Source organism: Lactuca saligna, chromosome 5 (genome assembly GCF_052625555.1).
Source record: "Lactuca saligna cultivar CGN05327 chromosome 5, ASM5262555v1, whole genome shotgun sequence".
Classification (NCBI taxonomy): domain Eukaryota; kingdom Viridiplantae; phylum Streptophyta; class Magnoliopsida; order Asterales; family Asteraceae; genus Lactuca; species Lactuca saligna.
The window spans coordinates 114536584-114553830 of record NC_136421.1 but is presented as its reverse complement, the minus strand read 5'-3'; the positions used below and the strand labels follow the sequence as shown (position 1 = coordinate 114553830).

The following is a 17247-nucleotide window of genomic DNA, read 5'->3' as shown; positions in this document are numbered from 1 at the left end:
GTTTTACAAACTCCATCTCTAATGTCCACCGGAAAATTAACTGATTGTCAGTGCCACCCTTTTCGTCGGACCACCACTAAAAACCTATCGTCGGAGACCTATCGTTGGTGCCACCACAATGCTCTTCGAATGGAGTTAGATTTCAGATATGCTATCACCCTCTTTCTCTCTTTTTTGTTCATCGAACGACCATCGAATCTGTTACCCTATTTCTCAGTTCGTCTTCTCTCACCATGGTCCATGAAATTAACGTTCTTAAAAAAACAAAATGTTTTGAACAAATAAACACCAAAAACACCTACAAAAAGAATTACAACTCAGCCCGACGACCTTTAATGTCTTTAAATTCATCAATTATAGACTTTGAATGAATGTTTTCAGCAATTTCTCTTTCTATGTAAATCATCAAGTTGTTTGCGAGAAAATCATCCGACATCTTATTGCGAAGACGGTTCTTGAATATTTTCATTGCTGAAAATCCCCCCTCTATTGTTGCGGTAGAAATTGGAAGTCTCAATATTAACCAAACCACTCTATCAAGCAAATAGTATGTCTCACGTTTCTGAGTTTCCACAAGATGCTTGCATAGGTCAGCAATAGTTGATACACCACTTAGTTTGAGATTCTTTGTGATATCAATATTAAAAATCTCCAATTGATATCGTAATTGAATCCTCTCTTGCTCTGTAAAATCTTCAAGATAATACTTCTCATCAAGAAGACAAATTTGATCAATGTTAATCACTTTAGAAACTAAACTAGAACTAAGTCTCAACAACTCCATCGCCCGATCATTGAATCTACTATTCAACTCATGTAATTGTTTGTCCAATGTGGTTGTAAACAAATCCACTTGATAAAAATGTTCAAAAGTAACATGATTGTCTGTTTTTCGATGCCGATATCGAGTAGAAGTATATAGGGCATTCATATTTGGCATATTTATTTGATGTTTTTCACAAAAAAAAAAACTTTACTTGTGCAAGTAAAGACTCCCATCCTTTGTTTCTAAAATCATTTAGACTCTCCTTTGTTGCTGAAACTAACTCCATGGCATTAAGAATATCTTGGGATTTCTTTTGTAGAGCTTGAGAAAGTATTTCAGTTTTTCCCATTACTTCCTTTATCAGGTGAAGAATAAACACAAACTCAAATGATTTCAGATAACAGTAAGTTGCATCAGCATCTCCACGTTGAGAATAAGTAGCAGATATGTCATCAATTATTCCTTGGAGAACAACACAAGTACAAGCAAACTACAAACGGAACGAAAATGAGAACCCCAACGTATATCACCAGCTCTTCTTAATATTCCTTTACCTGATTCGATTTCACCTAGTTCTAACAACTGTTCAATCTCAGTTGCCTTTGCTTTTTGTAACTCATCATGACGCTTACCGGAAGCACAAACTACGTTAATTGTAAAAATTAAGTTTGTGAAAAACTGGTGAACCGGAATAATTTCCCTTGAAGCAGCCACCAAGGCTAGTTGCAATCTGTGAGCAAAGCAGTGAACATAATATGCATAAGGACAATCCTCAAGAACAAGTGCTTGTAATCCGTTCCATTCCCCTCTCAAATTACTAGCACTATCATAACCTTGGCCACGGATTTTACTAACATCAAATTGATAGTGTAAAAGTTGTCTCCACATATTTGTTTTCAAGGTTAATGATAAGGTATCCCTAACATGAACCAAATCCAAGAACCTTTCCCGTATGATTCCTTCCACATCAACAAATCTCAAAACTATCGCCATTTGCTCTCTTTTAGACTCATCTCGTGACTTATCAATCATGACACAAAAGTATGAATCCCCCACTTCACTACGAATATGCTTTCGAACTTTATTTGCAATAATACTAAGAATTTCTTTTTGAATGTTCGCAGAAGTATACTTTGAATTATAAGGAGCTTTCTCTAATATAACGTTTGCAACTTCATCATTATACGATGCTAGAAGTTTTAGAAGTTGGAGAAAATTACCACGATTTTTGGAATCAAGAGTTTCATCATGTCCTCGTAAAGCACAAGCTTGGAAGGTCAACCAACGAACTGTGCCAATTGACACTTTTAAGCGTAAACGGTTCTTCAATATTTTCGCTTCATTTTGCTTCACTATGATATTTTCAATGTGTGTTGCTTGGTTCATCAAGTTTTCAACAAATGCAACATCATTTCTATGTTGTGAGCAACCAATATGTTTCAAGAACGCACAATTTTTCCCGTCATTAACTTTTTTCCAATTGTCAAATCCTTTAACAGTAAATGCATCGTAACCATGACACACACTTGGTTTATCATTAAATATATAACAAATAAAGCAATAAGAAGCGTGTGTTGTTGGAGAATATTCTAGCCAATTAGGGAAAATGTTGGACCAAGAATATTTGAATCTACGAGGATGTTTTGTTGAACCTTTAGCTTTATACTCCTTAAGATGTATTTGGAAATGTCCTAAATTCAGATAAGCTCGTCTCACTTGTTCTCTTAAAGTAACCGGATAATCCCACATTTGCTTTCGTTTAGCGGGATCTCTTTCTAGATTCTTCGAATCAACTTCATTAGGATTTTCCTTTTCTTGTGGTTGTGGCTCATTCTCTTGTTGTTTATCCTTTTCTTGCGGTTGTGGCTCATTCTCTTGTTGATTTTCTGTTTCTTGCGGTTGTGGCTCACTTGTTGAAGCTTTGTGACGTTTACTCTCTTCACTTTCATGGTTAGTTTCTTTATCATCTGCCTTTCTTTTGTAAAAATAGTCTAAGGTTTTCATCTTTCCCATGATTATATCTATAAAAATCAAAATGAAGGAACAATTGATTCAATCAAAATCAAAATTAGAACAATAACCAATAACTCATTTAACAATTATCAGTGTGTGAAAATTGAAAAGTAAAACCAAATCAAATTGACAAATTGACCGCCAAATTAAATTGATAAATTGAAAACCAAATCAATTTTATAAAAATAGTCTAAGGTTTTCATCCATCTTTGTTTTCAGTTAATCAGTTTTGTTTGAAGCATAACAAAATCATTTTGTTTCTATTCCATACTTCCAGTTTGGTGTCCACTGTCTAGAATAAATATACTAGAAGGCAATAGCAGCAACAATGCAAACAGGAGGCAACAGTAGCAACAGTGCAAACAGGAGGCAACAGCAGCAACAGTGCAAATAGGAGAAATTGACAAATTGACAGGAGAAATTCTAGAATCCTACTATCATAATTCCTACACCAAATCAGATAAACCAAATTGATAAATTGACAGGAGAAATTCTAACCCCTAATTTGGAGTTTGGACCGAGAGATTAAGAGAAAAGAGGAGTAACTCGCAAACAGGCAACAACCGCAACAGTGTAGGCGTGCAACACAACATTCAATCAGAATTCAGAACAAAGAGCAAGTGAACTGGAAAAGAAAGAACAAGATTCGGGATTTCATACCTGATTTTTGGTGCGATGGGCGATAGCGAGAGTGAGAGTGTGAGACCAACAGGCCAACAACGACTCAATGAGCAGCAATTCAGCGACAGCAACAACAACGATTCAACGAAATTGGGGAAGAACCGAACGTGATTTCTGGAGTCTGATTTGGTTAGACTATACTTGCTTGGAGTCTGATTCGGGAGGGGCCAAAGCCCAAGTTTGAAGATAACATGCCTTGTAATTATTTTTTTTGAAGTATATTTCTTATTTCTAGCCCAAAAATCAGGGGGGCCACTACCCCTCCTGGCCCCATACATACTTCGCCACTGTATATATATATCGAGGACAAATCCATCATTATAAAAAGTTTCAAAAATTTTACACTGGGCAAATCCATCATTATAAAAAGTTTCAAAAATTTTAGACTAGACTCGCAACAAAATAAACTTTTTAAACCGATGGTACAAATCCAAAACATTTTTAGACCAAAATCTCAATTTTTGACAATCAACATAGACAAAAATTATACAAGTTTGTCTTTTAGATACCTCCACTTTTAAACATATCAAAAAGTCACTTTAAAAAACAATTATCAATAGCCAAAAAGTTTTTTAGACTTCTTGATTTTTTTAAGCCAATAATTTATTTTGTAAAACAGCCTAATCAATCACCCCCTAAATCTTTTAATTAATTTTTAATTAAAAGTTTGAACGATTTTGCTAAAAAGACTCACCGATTGAAATAAGTTTCACAAAAGTAAAATAAAATAAAAACTACAAAAATTAACACCTAATAAAAAAACCACATATTTCACAACACCACCAATCTTTCCTTTTATTATTTATACCTAAAATCAACCATTGAATAACTGTTATAACTTATAAATACTACAATAATTAAAATACAAACACCATTCAAAAACCACAATTCAAAAAAAAAAAAGTCAAATAAAACTAGTTGCCACGTGGCAAAACAACAAGAGCACATAGGCTTGAGTCGAATCACATATAAAACACAATCAAGATTTACATGCCTTTGCTCTTTACACTAATACACCTTATCAAAACCCGAGGCCAAATCGCAATCATATGCTTCAAAGAATTGTGAAACAATTACTGTTACTTTTGTTGATACTGATACTGATACTGATACTGTTACTGTTGTATCCATTAGCTTAGCAGGAACTTGAATATGTCGCCTAGCGAAATGATACCTTCTACCCGCTTGCTTCCAGCCTCCACAATCACAACCCGTCTTACCCCTGACCCGAAAAAACTCACAAATGTCAATTTTGCCCTCTCATGTATTTATTTTCCTTATAATAATTTATCCACATAAAAAACTTTATATTAAATATATTTACCTGGTTTTGCTAATCTTTCCATGACTTTATGCAGAGAATCTGAGCGTAGACACATGTGGCATCTTTGTGGGGTCCCTCCATGAGAAGCATACGGTTCTTGTCCCAGCTGCAAAGCCTGAGATTACCGAATTTAATTTTTTTATTTTTTATTTTTATAAACAAAATTGAATTGAAATATGTTTATATAAGTAAATATAATCTTTACTTGCCTGATGAATAGTCATTTCTTCAAGGTTAATATGCGTATAAATTTTATCTTTTGCCAAAGCAGTAATATCACTGTCAAAAAAAATTAATTCGATAAAAACAATTTTAAATTTAAACTCAAAAAAAAAAAAAAAAAAAAAAAAAAGTAAATATTAATGTTTTACCTTCGAGAGTATACATCCAACAACGAGTCATTATCATCAACAATAGGAATCGAGCTAACTTCAGCTGCAAAAAAGAAAGAAAGATAGAATCACATAAAACCTGAAGATAGTCAAAATGACAAATATACCCTCAACACACACCTTGCACAAACAAATTTAGTGCTGAACTTAGAGAAGAATTCGGTTTCAAAATTGCTAATGGTTGTCTATTTGTTTCTCCAATTTTTGGAACCCATGTTCCTAAAGGAAGTGTACAAATTGGAAGTTGCAATATAGGCAATGAGCTTGTAGAATGTCTAAAGTATCTGCAAACAACTGAATTAGCAAGATGCAATTAGTTAACATAATAAAATGTAAAACCCAATAAATAAATAAATAAAAGCTTACGTTTTAATATTTCAGAAAGTGAAGCAAGATATAATAGTTGTGGATAAGAACCATCATCTGAGAATGAATGAGTTACAGGAACTGTAGCTACACGATTTTGCAGTATCTTTAATGTCACATCTTTTAAGTTTTCATCGGGTCCCACCTGAATTGATATGTACAAATACATAAGGAATAGCAAACAGTTCTTGTTATGACAAACAAGGGTAAAAACGTCCGAAAGAAATACTCACCCGAACTAGTCTTTTAGAAAATATTTTACCCTGATCGATAGTTTGTTTGCTTAGATATAACTTTGCTTCTTTCCAAGCAGATATTGTATGTGTCTCGAGTTCTTCCTCTGTTAGATTGGATCCATGATTACCAAGCTGCAAAAGAATTAAATCAGAAATCAGACATTTTTTTAAATCAAGAATACTGTAAATTAAATTATATAGTGATCTTGATGCATTATGGAGTTATAAGTTGTGTTTCTGATTGAAAAAGATCCAATTCCAGACCTCAAAACAAATAGAGTCTTGGATTCGCCTTCAACTTACCTCTCGCATAATTAAAATAAAATCCAGTGCACTTAAAACACCAACAAACTGACCCTTGCTGAAGTCCCAAAGAGGAGCTGTTGAAATTCCCTGAAAAAAATCATACATGGTATAAAAGAATAATGAAAAATTACCATTTATGATGAAAATTCCATATAAAGATTCAAGGGTCATACATACCTGCTCAAAAAGGATATGAAATGCTTGCTTTACAGGCAATTCAACATCTAAGGCAATAACCTGAGAACAAGAAAAAGAATGTAAAAAAAAACTAAATCTTCAAAATGATATAAACTTTATAGAATATCAAGATTCTTAATCAGACCTTGCCAGATTCAGGGAGCAGCTCATATGCCATATGTGTAGACAGGAATACAGAAATCCTTTGACGGGATACTGCCAGGTCAGCATCTGATATCCTTGTCAACAGGTCATGTGATGTACAATCTGAAACCCTAACCTGTAATAAAACAATTTCCTTTGCTTTAAGATAACAAATCATATAGAAAAATAAGTGGAAATAATTATGTGATGAAAGATTTTATAGTTAAAAAAGAGAATGATGAAAGGTTTCACTTTCAGCAACTATTTTTATGCTATTTCTTACCACTCTCTGAAAGACCTCATTGTCAACATCCATGCTTGAACCAGAAGTGGTATGTGGGGTCAAGGCTGAAGGAGTGAAGTCTGGCTCCCTAGCTAAGAGTATGGTATTCACAACACCATAATTACCAGTTACAAAAGGTTGGTGTTCATCATGCCTCCATTCACCATCAACAATGAATTTATACTGCAAGATGAGGTAAACTATGAAGTATGAAGATGGAGTTATTAATCTTGAGAGCAAAGAACCCTAAATGTTTCAAGTATGGAAGAACTAACCTGATGGTAACCAGGTGGTAAGCTGCATATGGTTTGAAACACAGTAGGGCATCCCTCAACGGGGGTCATTGGCCAGTGCTCGGACCACCTTCAGGAAATGCAGATGACACCGATCAAAGAAAGTTTGGGGGTATTCATTGAGGCAATATCACAAACACTTGTCGTGCAAAATTAGGATGGAAAACTTACCCTGTAAAAGAACCGCTTAAGTATACACTTCTTCCCCCATAAGGCCACACAAATCTCGCTGGTGTTAAAATTGTTCCTGCACCACCACCTTCCCGGCCATAATCCATTCCTGAAGCAGACATTCTCTTTTCCGCTTGTAATCAAATTAAGCTAAATTTCCGAGTTTTACCCCAGGAATGGGAGGTTAAAATTAAATACAGATACAAAAAACTCAGATCGAGCAACTTTCGTAGGACCCTCAGCTCTAAATTACAACAAAAAGTTATGTCTGACCGAAGATGGAAAGATCGGTAGCAAAACTCTATTAGAGCTCAGGCTGGACTTCTCTCCAAGAGCAAATGTTTTACATCAAAAGCCCGAAAGCAATCTCATGCACAGAAGAAATTCGAAACCAATAAAAGAATTCGAATGGAATGGAATGGAATGAACCCTAATGTGAATCAAATCGAACAAAAATAGTGAGGAATTCGATCTCGATAAAAATTCGAAAGCGATGACGATACAACCCTAGAGCGAAAAAGATCGAAGCTTTTTATTTGTGTAAATTCGCAAAACCCTTTTATGTTTTCCAATGAAAAGCTGAATCTTTTTGTGTATAAACCTTTTCCCCGTCGGATGTATGCGTAGAAGGGTGAAGTAATTTGAAGATTTGGGGAAATTGTATTGAAGTTGCGTTGCGTAGTCACGTACTCAACCGTTCATTGGACAACAACGGACCCAAACCAACAAAGATGGTGAAAATCTCAAAGTGAATACTTTTTTGTTAAATTTTATTTAAAGAAATGTAAGAGATTTTAATTTTTTTTTAATTTATGCTCAAATTTTATCCATTTTCATTAAGACAGATATATTATAACTAACTTAACCATATAGAAACGATAATAATTTACGAATTTTATAAGTCACATTGTTTCAAATGGATAAAAGTTAATGTGCGTTGATATTGTAAATAACAAAATAGATTTGTGTGGTTTGTAATGTTTTTTCCAAAATAATTTTATTTTATAAAAAATGATCCTTGCGTGGAGATGCCATAAAAAACTAATAATAAAATACAAAATATTGGATAGTGGATATCAGCTATAATGTGTTCTTCAACTCATGGCTAGATGATTTTAGATTGTATCTCATCGGTCCACATTCTGCTAGCGATACTTTTTGTGTTTTAACAATATCGCCTTAAGTGATACGTAGCAGAAGATCTCTTTAGTCCATATCCAAAATCAACAAACACTTTGGCTATAACTTTCTAACACTAAGAAGTCATTTGAGCTCGAGAAGGAATTGATCTTTGACTTCAGATGTGTCGGAGCGATTGGTAACATAATAAAACCAAAGACTAAGTAATTTTAAGAATAGATGCTTTTCACGAAGTCTGAAGAAGCATTTTCCAAACCCCTTCCATCGAAAAATAAGTTCAGTTTTTGAATTGCTGGTCAATCTGTAGCTTATCTTTTTAATGTTGTCAAGAGAGATATCTGGTTCGGGAAGAGGGGAAAGTTGTTTCCATTTTTCATAAAACTCTTCATCAATCCTACTAAAATAACCACATGATATATTCTCAAATGATTAAGTATGGTTCCCAGAACTTGTTAGTAGTGGGATCTCTAGTTCTCGCACCATTTCCTAAGAGATATTAGATCAACAGGGTTCATGAATGGAAAGTCTGTTAGGGTAACGTTGCCTTTTTTTCACCATTAGCTATCTTGAAGAATTACTGAATGTGTCTAGTAGACTTGAAAGACCGGACTTTAATTTCATTGAATTTGTTGATTCGTTTAGATGACCACACAACGTTCACTCCTTGACAGGGCCAACCCATGAGGAAGGGCAAACTGGGGGACCCCAACAATTAGTGTGTGTGTGTGTGTGTGTGTATATATATATATATATATATTGTTGTAGTATATAGAATATTAGTTGCAAAAAAAACAAAGGCACCTGTGATTGAATGCACGTTAGAAGTTGAAGGGTAACCCTGAGTTCAAATTTCTTTGTAACTATTTGATATTTTTTTTATCACTTAAGTTTTTATATTTGAAATGTTCATATGGATATTTTTTTATTACTATTATTACAAATGTTTTATATCTAAGATGTTCGCATTGCGACGACCCAGTTTTCAAGAAAAACTTATTCGCCTTTTGGATTTCTGAATTAAGGTCTTTTTAGTTTTTACTGATCTTTCGTCGTCGGCTCGTCGTATGCATATGCTTCTTGAACTCTTTCTCTCCTTTTGTTTAGTGATGCGATATCCAGATCTTCAAGCGCCTCCTCATGGAGGTTATTTATTTTATCTTATGTTCTTATATCCAAAAAGATACTCACTCGTATTTTTTATTTAACATAATGATTGCTAACTAGTTGATCTGTTTTAGTTTTGTTATGGCAGGAAATGGGATTAAGGTTATACCCCGATATCAAATATCTATTTTATTCAATATCTATTTCTTTATAAATTTTAGGATTGCAAGTTTTACATCATTCTATATTCTAAGCATATTTTGTAACAGCTTAAAATATGCGATGGTTCCAAACATTAATCTTTAGTTTGAATTTGATAGGTAGCCAATTGAATATCTTGAATTTATTTTGAAAGAAGAGGTTGAGTTGGTATTAATGGATGATGTTAAAGAGACAAGAAAGAGGGTTTTAAAAGTTACGATTGATATGAGTTTGTTTATTAATGTGTTTGGTTATAACATTGAATCGATGGAAGCTTTTAGCGTTGTTTTACAGTTAGTTTTATATTCCTTTAATAGTTGTTTGATGTCTGGATGAAAAACATCAAAGTGGAATGTCTTTTTGAGATAATGGAAAAAGTTTGATGTTATTGTTTGCTTATATATAGAGCTAATATTCACAAAATGGTATTGTTCACAAAGACGTCCATGCATATTTTCTATCAAATTGGCTTGAATTGATGTCTCTTTGCAAGATTAAAATTGTTCATTGCCACTGTGTTTTGGATTGCATTGTTTCATTTTAGGCTATTGTTGTTTAATGTGTTTTTTTTTCAATACCATGATTAGATTTAGAGCCTAAAGTTTGTTGAAAGTTATGATGTTTTTTTCTAATATTTTGTTATCATTCATTGGAGAACATTCTTATTTTTTTTTAATTTGTATTTGCAAGCTCCCTACTGAATGTTTAATTTATAAAATCTCTTGTCGTTAAAAAAACATTACTTTTCTAAATTTTAAAGGGCCCCAATTTTTGCTTTTGCCCTGGGCCTTAAATTGGCTTGGATCGGGCTGCTCCTTGATATCATTAGTGTCAGTAATATATCAACCTTTGTCTTTCTCTAACAAGGATCTCAGTAATAGGACGATCAAAAGGATACCTATCAAGTGGTTGCATCCATAGACAATTTGGAGAGTTAGAAAAATATCCTAATTTTCATTAATGTCATCAAGGGGTTTGAATGAGAACCGAGGAGCATAGCTTTCACCAGTGAGAAGGACAATGTCATCCATCCACTTTTCGATTCATCAATGACTTAAGGATTCCTTTTGTTGAGAATTGAGGAGATTGGTTTATCATAATCTTCTTTGTCTTCGTCTTCATCAACTATGATTTTGTCATCATCTTCAGTAGACAAATCTTCTTCGATTGGGCTTGACCCAACAACATTTTCTTTTTCCAAAGCAACTTGATGATCAAGCTCGGCTTTCAGCTTTACAGCAGCTTGATATCCCAACTCTTCTGTGATCATTTTGAGCTCTTTAGTTTTTGTATTAGATGATTCCTTGTAGTTTAAATGAATAGCTTCTGATTCATCAATTTTTCCTTTCCCTTTGAGTTTGGTTGGAGTAGGAGGAGTCTTTATTTCTTTTTTCTTGAAGAGGAGGAGGAGGAAGAGTGATGTATTGCAAATAGGGAGAACAATTAAACTGACTGATGGATGAGGAAGCTTCTTATTTTGTAGCTTTGAGGGTGGATTACTTCTTATTTTCTTCATCTTCTGATGAGTCATTCGCTACTTCCACTATTTTTGGCTTTGTGTGGATGTACCATGAGTGTGGATAAGGATGATCATTTTGTTTTTGTGTAGATTTCTCTTCGTCTCTCCTTTTTGTGGAGGTAGAACCATCCAAAACCTCTAACTTGTCACTCTTGAGACCTTCCATTTTCTCAAGAATGGTCATGTAATGTTTGGTTAGCTTTTTGTTGAGGTCGTTGATGATCATAGAATCAACAGGAGATATTTTCTAAGGATGAGTTTGTTTTTCTTTCAAATCATCAACATACAATTGAAGACCTCAGAGACATACATCCATTATACCATTCAAAATATTGAGAGTTTGTTGTTTATCATTCAACAACTTGTTTAATAGTAAAACAAGAATAACATTACATGTCATCACATGAGAGTTTTCATATGAGATCCTCCAATATTTTCTCATTGGGATGCTCCTATCTAAACAATAGTATTGAATGAATACTGTTCAATCTCTTTAATCATCTCAATCATCTTTACCTCATGTTTCAGAAACTTTGCAACATTAGTAGCATTATTTTGATAAACCTTTTGAATAGTAGCTTCCACCCTGAGGGAGATAAGTTCTTTGATCCTCTGATCTCTTTCTTGAAGGGCTGGAATGATGGGTTTTAAATGTAATAATGTGGAAAATATCTAATACTATTAAGGGTACATGCAACCTAACTTGATCTATGTCATAACACTATTGAAGCACACATACTATTGAACAACAAAAGTTCTAAACACAAATAGAAACCGAAATTCACAAAAGGATAACTTGCCTCTTATTTGTTATTGTAAACAAACCCTTTGATCCAACTAGATCAATCCAATAGTGTAACAACCCGATTTTCATGCCCAAAAATTTCATTTAAAATAAGTGGTTTGTAAAATATTTATAGCAAAACATCATTCGGTTATATCATTTCATAAAACATATTACGTGTCTGAAAACCCAAAACAAGAAAATAATAATAATGTCATAGTACAATCCCAGGACATCTCATAATGAGGAAATCCAAAGTGTGTACGTAATGTGTCACTACCGCGCCGGCTCCTTCCCCTTCGCTGAAGAGGTACCTGAAACCAAAACTGAAAAGTGATAGCTTACGCATCCCGCCAACTAAAGACACACGAAGTGAATTATACAACCCACGATCTGGAACTGGAAGCAGTGGTCTTCGCTCTGAAGATTTGGAGGCATTACCTCTATGGTATGAAGTGCACCATCTTCACGGATCACAAGAGTCTCCAACACATCCTGAATCAAAAAGAGTTGAATATGAGACAAAGAAGATGGGTTGAACTATTAAACGATTATGAGTGTGAAATCAAGTACCACCCAGGCAAGGCTAACGTGGTGGCTGATGCCTTGAGCCAGAAGGAGTACTCTAATCGTCGCGCGAAAACTCTCTCAATAACCATCCAATCTCACCTAACCACTCAGATCGGGGTAGCCCAGTCAGATGCCATGAAGGCGGAAAATAGAGCAAGCGAAGCATTACGCGAAATGGAGAAGAATCTAGAGGTAAAAGAGGACGGAGTATACTATTTCATGAACCGTATTTGGGTCCCTAAACTCGGAGGATTTAGGGAGGTAGTCATGAATGAAGCTCACAAGACGCGATACTCCATCCATCCAGGTTCGGAAAAGATGTACTTGGATATTAAACAACATTATTGGTGGCCTAACATGAAGGCAGAAATTGCCACCTATGTCAGCAAATGCATTACTTGCGCCAAAGTAAAGGTGGAGTACCAGAAGCCCTCGGGGTTATTATAGCAACCGCTGATTCCTGAGTGGAAATAGGAAGGGATTTCCATGGACTTTATGACCAAGCTACCCAAGACGTCAGACGGATTAGACACTATATGGGTAATAGTTGACCGACTGACAAAATCCGCCCATTTTCTGTCACACCCCCAAACCAAGGATGGCGGAAACGTCCGGGGGTGGATGACTTCATGTAGAGTATCACAACAATGAGTATAATAGTGCTCAAAGTAAATACAACCAACACAAATATAATTGAAAACGTTACATCAAAGCACATGTTTACATGATTCACATCAATTACATTATGATACAAAATGAACTGTTTGACGATTTATCGTCCCATCCTCAAAACGTTGTTGATTTCCTGTTTTCACTGAATTCCTGAGAATACAAGTAGTTTTGAAAAGTGTCAACACAAAGGTTGGTGAGTTTATAAGAGATTTCGTTAGAAAAGTATATCGTTTTCCTTGTAAAAGCGTTAGAATATGTATCAAGAAAATCCGATATTTTCTTTAAAATCTGTGTAATGTAGTCTTATGACTGAAGACCAAAATGTATAAGTAACCTTTCTTATTAATAGAAAATGTTATGTATTTAAATGGACGTGGACTCTTTTGAATTAAATGAAATTTCTGTACGTTCTCATATTTGTTAATACATTATATATATGTAGTCCTAAATTAGAGGACCGGGTAATAACAAGTATTGACCATACTTTAAAGGTATAAATGTGGTTTCAAATGATGTGTAGTCGTAACTACCAAAACCAAAAGTGTACAGTAAAATCTGTACTCATAGAGATAAAAAGTGATTTTAAATCGACATAAAACTCATTTAGGTTTTAAAAATAAAATCTCGTAAACTTATGGATTGTTATATCCTATGTGAGTCGCTATAATCATACTATGACTATGTGAACCTGCCACGACGTTCTCAGGCGTCGAGAAAACTGAAATGACATTTGTCACCCGTAGACCTGCAGGTCCAACTGTAGCTAGCAGCAAGGTGTGGGGTGTCAAACCCAATATAGATCTATATACAAGTATCATGTTCTCCCTCAATGAGATTCTGATTATAACTACCAGGAATTATATCTCGCACTCGGACATACGGGGGGAGAGAGAGAGAGAGTCTCACAATATAGGATAACAAGTTTACGTGAAATGTGTGTGAATATAAATCTTTCTTGTATGAATGTACCCTTTTTGTACGAGTGTGTTGAGTGATGTATCATAAACTATACCTATTATAGTTTATCTAAAATGTATGTATATGTATGAACTCTTTTATGGAAATGTATTAGTGTTATGAATTTATCAAACTATAGGTTAACAAGTTTACGTGAAATGTGTGTGAATATAAATCTTTCTTGTATGAATGTACCCTTTTTGTACGAGTGTGTTGAGTGATGTATCATAAACTATACCTATTATAGTTTATCTAAAATGTATGTAATATGTATGAACTCTTTTATGAAAATGTGTTAGTGTTATGAATTTATCAAACTATACTTTTTATAGTTTAATATACGTGTTCTAAAATGAATGAATAATATTTATTATGAATGACTTAGTTTCAGTTCATGATGATAAACTAACAAAGAAACACATTCAATAATTTGAACTTATGATTATACACTTTGCTCAACATAATACAAAGTGTTATGATATTTACATGCTGTTGGCTAACTTTAGCCATTCTGCACTGTTTTGGAAAAATCATAGAAAAATCATACGAAGTTGAAAACTAGATCCGTAAATTCTGAGAGTTCAAAAAATGTGTCTAGTTTACTCATAATTCTTATCACGATTTTTAATGACCTCCAACTTGGGTGAATAAGTCCAAAATCACAGACTGGTCCGGATTGTTGTTTGAAATGATAGTCAGTTTTGTAAAAATCACCATAAATTGTAGAAAAATCGTATGGAGATGTGCAAGTAGCCATTTTAAAGCTAAGAACTTGAACTATTTGCACCTTGTACAGTTTTGAAAACAAAAATGTTTAAGATGCCCAAAACAGTCCGTGAATGGAGTTGAACTTTTCTGATGAAGGCTGTTAGAAAAATTTAGTTATGTCCTTAGTGTTTTAACTTGTATTCCCCCCATGAAAACTTGAGAAAACATCAAAATGTAGGGGTATGAACTCACCTTGAGTGATTTCAGTAGATAAGTGTTGAAGAAGAGAAGTGTTCAAGCCAAGAACACTTGAAGAATCACTTGAAGATTCGAAGCTCTAACACAAATATGATGGAGTTTGTGTAAGATATCCATGATTTGAGTGGAAATAAGTGAGATAATCATAAGGAGAATGGATTATGCTTACCAAATGTGGAAGAACACTTGATAATCATCCTTGAATCTCGAGTTTGGTGGAGAAAGAGTTTGAGAGATTAGTGGTGTTTGATACTTAGTGGAATGAGAGCAAATGAGAGAAATGAGGAGAGACGATGTTTGTTCCAGCTTTAAAAACGTGGGAATGAGTGTAATTTGAGTGTAAGGGACATTGATGTGACTTAGGTAAGGTGGGGAGGTGTGGTTAGTCAAAGAGTGGGTGTGGGGTGGTTGCTTGTGACATTGGATAAGGCAAAGTCAACACTCCACCTTTAATAATTCACACATTTGATTTTTATTATTTAGATAATGATTTTCATCAAAATATGTTTAAATTATGAATATTTAGGGTTTATTATGTTAAAATATAATTTCTGGAGAAAATCCCGCTTTAAAATCACGAAAAACGGGCTTAAAATGTTAAAAATATCAAAAATGGGCTAAAAGTGACAAATTTCCGAAATCTGGCCGAGGTTCGGCCTTCTGATGCTGAAACCGAGAGGAGGGAGGGTAGAAACCGAGAGGGGAGAAGGGAGAGAGCAGGAACCGAGAGTGGAGAAGAGAGAGGAGAGGAACCGAGAGGGAAGAAGAGAACAGAGAGGCGGGTAGAGGCAGAGAGGAGAGAAGGAGCAGAGACCGAGAGGAGGGAAGAGAGAGCAGAGACCGAGAGGCGGGTAGAGACAGAGAGGAGAGAAGGAGCAGAGACCGAGAGGAGGGAAGAGAGAGCAGAGACCGAGAGGCGGGTAGAGACAGAGAGGAGAGAAGGAGTAGAGACCGAGAGAAGGGAAGAGAGAGCAGAGACCGAGAGGCAGGTAGAGACAGAGAGGAGAGAAGGAGCAGAGACCGAGGCTCGGTCTCGCATGCCTCAGCCAACAGAGGCTCGGTTCTGGTCCTAAGAGGCCTCTCTTCTTGGTTTCGGTTCCTAAAGCCTATTTTTCTCGTTTTCGCCCCGTTTTAAGCCGTTTTTGACCCGGTTAAGGGTCGGAATGACCCGAATGATTCTAAAAAGTTACGGGAAACTTTTGGGAGAGATTTAGGAGAGATTTCTCACACTTGGAGAGATTTGACATTCTTGGGGAGATTTCCCATACAAAGAGATTTTTGCGAGAGATTTCACATACTTGGAGAGATTAGGGAGAGATTTGACATTCTTGGAGAGATTTCTCATACAGAGAGATATTTGAGAGAGATTTCACATACTTAGAGAGATTTGGGAGAGATTTGATATTCTTGGAGAGATTTCTCATACAACGAAACTTTTGCAAGAGATTTCACATACTTGGAGAGATTAGGGAGAGATTTGACATTCTTGGAGAGATTTCTCATACAGAGAGATATTTGAAAGAGATTTCACATACTTGGAGAGATTTGGGAGAGATTTGATATTCTTGGAGAGATTTCTCATACAAAGAGACTTTTGGGAGAGGTTTCACATACTTAGAGAGATTTCAAATAAAGAGAGATAGAGTGAAAACAATTGAGAGAGGTTTTGAGTGTGGCATTTGTGAGTGTCTGGCTTCGCAAGGCAAGGTTTGTAAACCCTGTTAAGCCTTGTTTAAGGATATTACACACTCCCGATGAGTATGCAACATTGTTTTATTGGTTTGGGCTCGCCACGTACCACAGTTTTAGGTTAAGGAGATCTAGGTGTTCGCACTTTTTGCTTTATGATTTCTCATTAGAATAGAGAGTTATGTAGAAGTTTCATAATGTAAATTCTAGTACCCACGGGCAAATTGAGTCAAACGGTTTGACTTGTTGACTTTGTCTTGACCGAAATTTGATGGTTGTCACATCATCCCCCCGTTAGAGGGAATTTCATCCCGAAATTTGAATTTAGGCAAGGAGTAAGCATGAATAATCAAGCCGAGAAGTGAGGATACTTCCTAATCCACTGACTCACGCGCTCCCATGTGACTCTAGGTCCTTGGTTAGTATTCCAGCGAACTTTCACTAATGGGAAGTGGCGTTGTTTCATCCGCTTGACCTCGGTCCATGGTCACCA

At 35.2% G+C, this 17247-nt stretch overlaps 3 protein-coding genes across 3 annotated transcripts; all 3 read right to left on the bottom strand.

Moving 5' to 3' along the window:
- Positions 1-310: 310 nt before the first annotated feature.
- On the bottom strand, positions 311-931 carry LOC145045620 (uncharacterized). The gene has a single exon (XM_078993945.1). The coding sequence runs from the start codon at positions 929-931 to the stop codon at positions 311-313; it is 621 nt and encodes a 206-aa protein (XP_078850071.1).
- A 25-nt stretch (positions 932-956) lies between these two features.
- Positions 957-2779, bottom strand: LOC145045619 (uncharacterized). The gene is made up of 2 exons (XM_078993944.1): positions 1321-2779; positions 957-1228 (listed from the first exon to the last, which is right to left on the bottom strand). Exons 1-2 carry the CDS (start codon positions 2777-2779, stop codon positions 957-959), a joined length of 1731 nt encoding a protein of 576 aa, XP_078850070.1.
- Positions 2780-4229: 1450 nt separating this feature from the next.
- On the bottom strand, positions 4230-7870 carry SNF4 (sucrose nonfermenting-like protein). The gene is made up of 13 exons (XM_078956726.1): positions 7153-7870; positions 6964-7051; positions 6689-6871; positions 6407-6541; positions 6262-6321; positions 6082-6171; positions 5776-5910; positions 5543-5687; positions 5297-5470; positions 5156-5219; positions 4994-5063; positions 4785-4899; positions 4230-4682 (listed from the first exon to the last, which is right to left on the bottom strand). Exons 1-13 carry the CDS (start codon positions 7272-7274, stop codon positions 4591-4593), a joined length of 1473 nt encoding a protein of 490 aa, XP_078812852.1. The 5' UTR covers positions 7275-7870; the 3' UTR covers positions 4230-4590.
- Positions 7871-17247: the final 9377 nt, after the last annotated feature.

Excerpts from the sequence above, each read along its gene's own strand:
- LOC145045620 (XM_078993945.1), bottom strand. The coding sequence starts at position 931 with ATGAATGCCCTATATACTTCTACTCGATATCGGCATCGAAAAACAGAC.
- LOC145045619 (XM_078993944.1), bottom strand. The coding sequence starts at position 2,779 with ATGGGAAAGATGAAAACCTTAGACTATTTTTACAAAAGAAAGGCAGAT. Across the intron at positions 1,229-1,320 it reads ACTAGGTGAAATCGAATCAG|GAATAATTGATGACATATCT; the intron begins GTAAAGGAATAT and ends TTGTTCTCCAAG.
- SNF4 (XM_078956726.1), bottom strand. The coding sequence starts at position 7,274 with ATGTCTGCTTCAGGAATGGATTATGGCCGGGAAGGTGGTGGTGCAGGA. Across the intron at positions 5,471-5,542 it reads ACTTTCTGAAATATTAAAAC|TTGTTTGCAGATACTTTAGA; the intron begins GTAAGCTTTTAT and ends TTGCTAATTCAG. Across the intron at positions 4,900-4,993 it reads AAGAAATGACTATTCATCAG|GCTTTGCAGCTGGGACAAGA; the intron begins GCAAGTAAAGAT and ends CGGTAATCTCAG.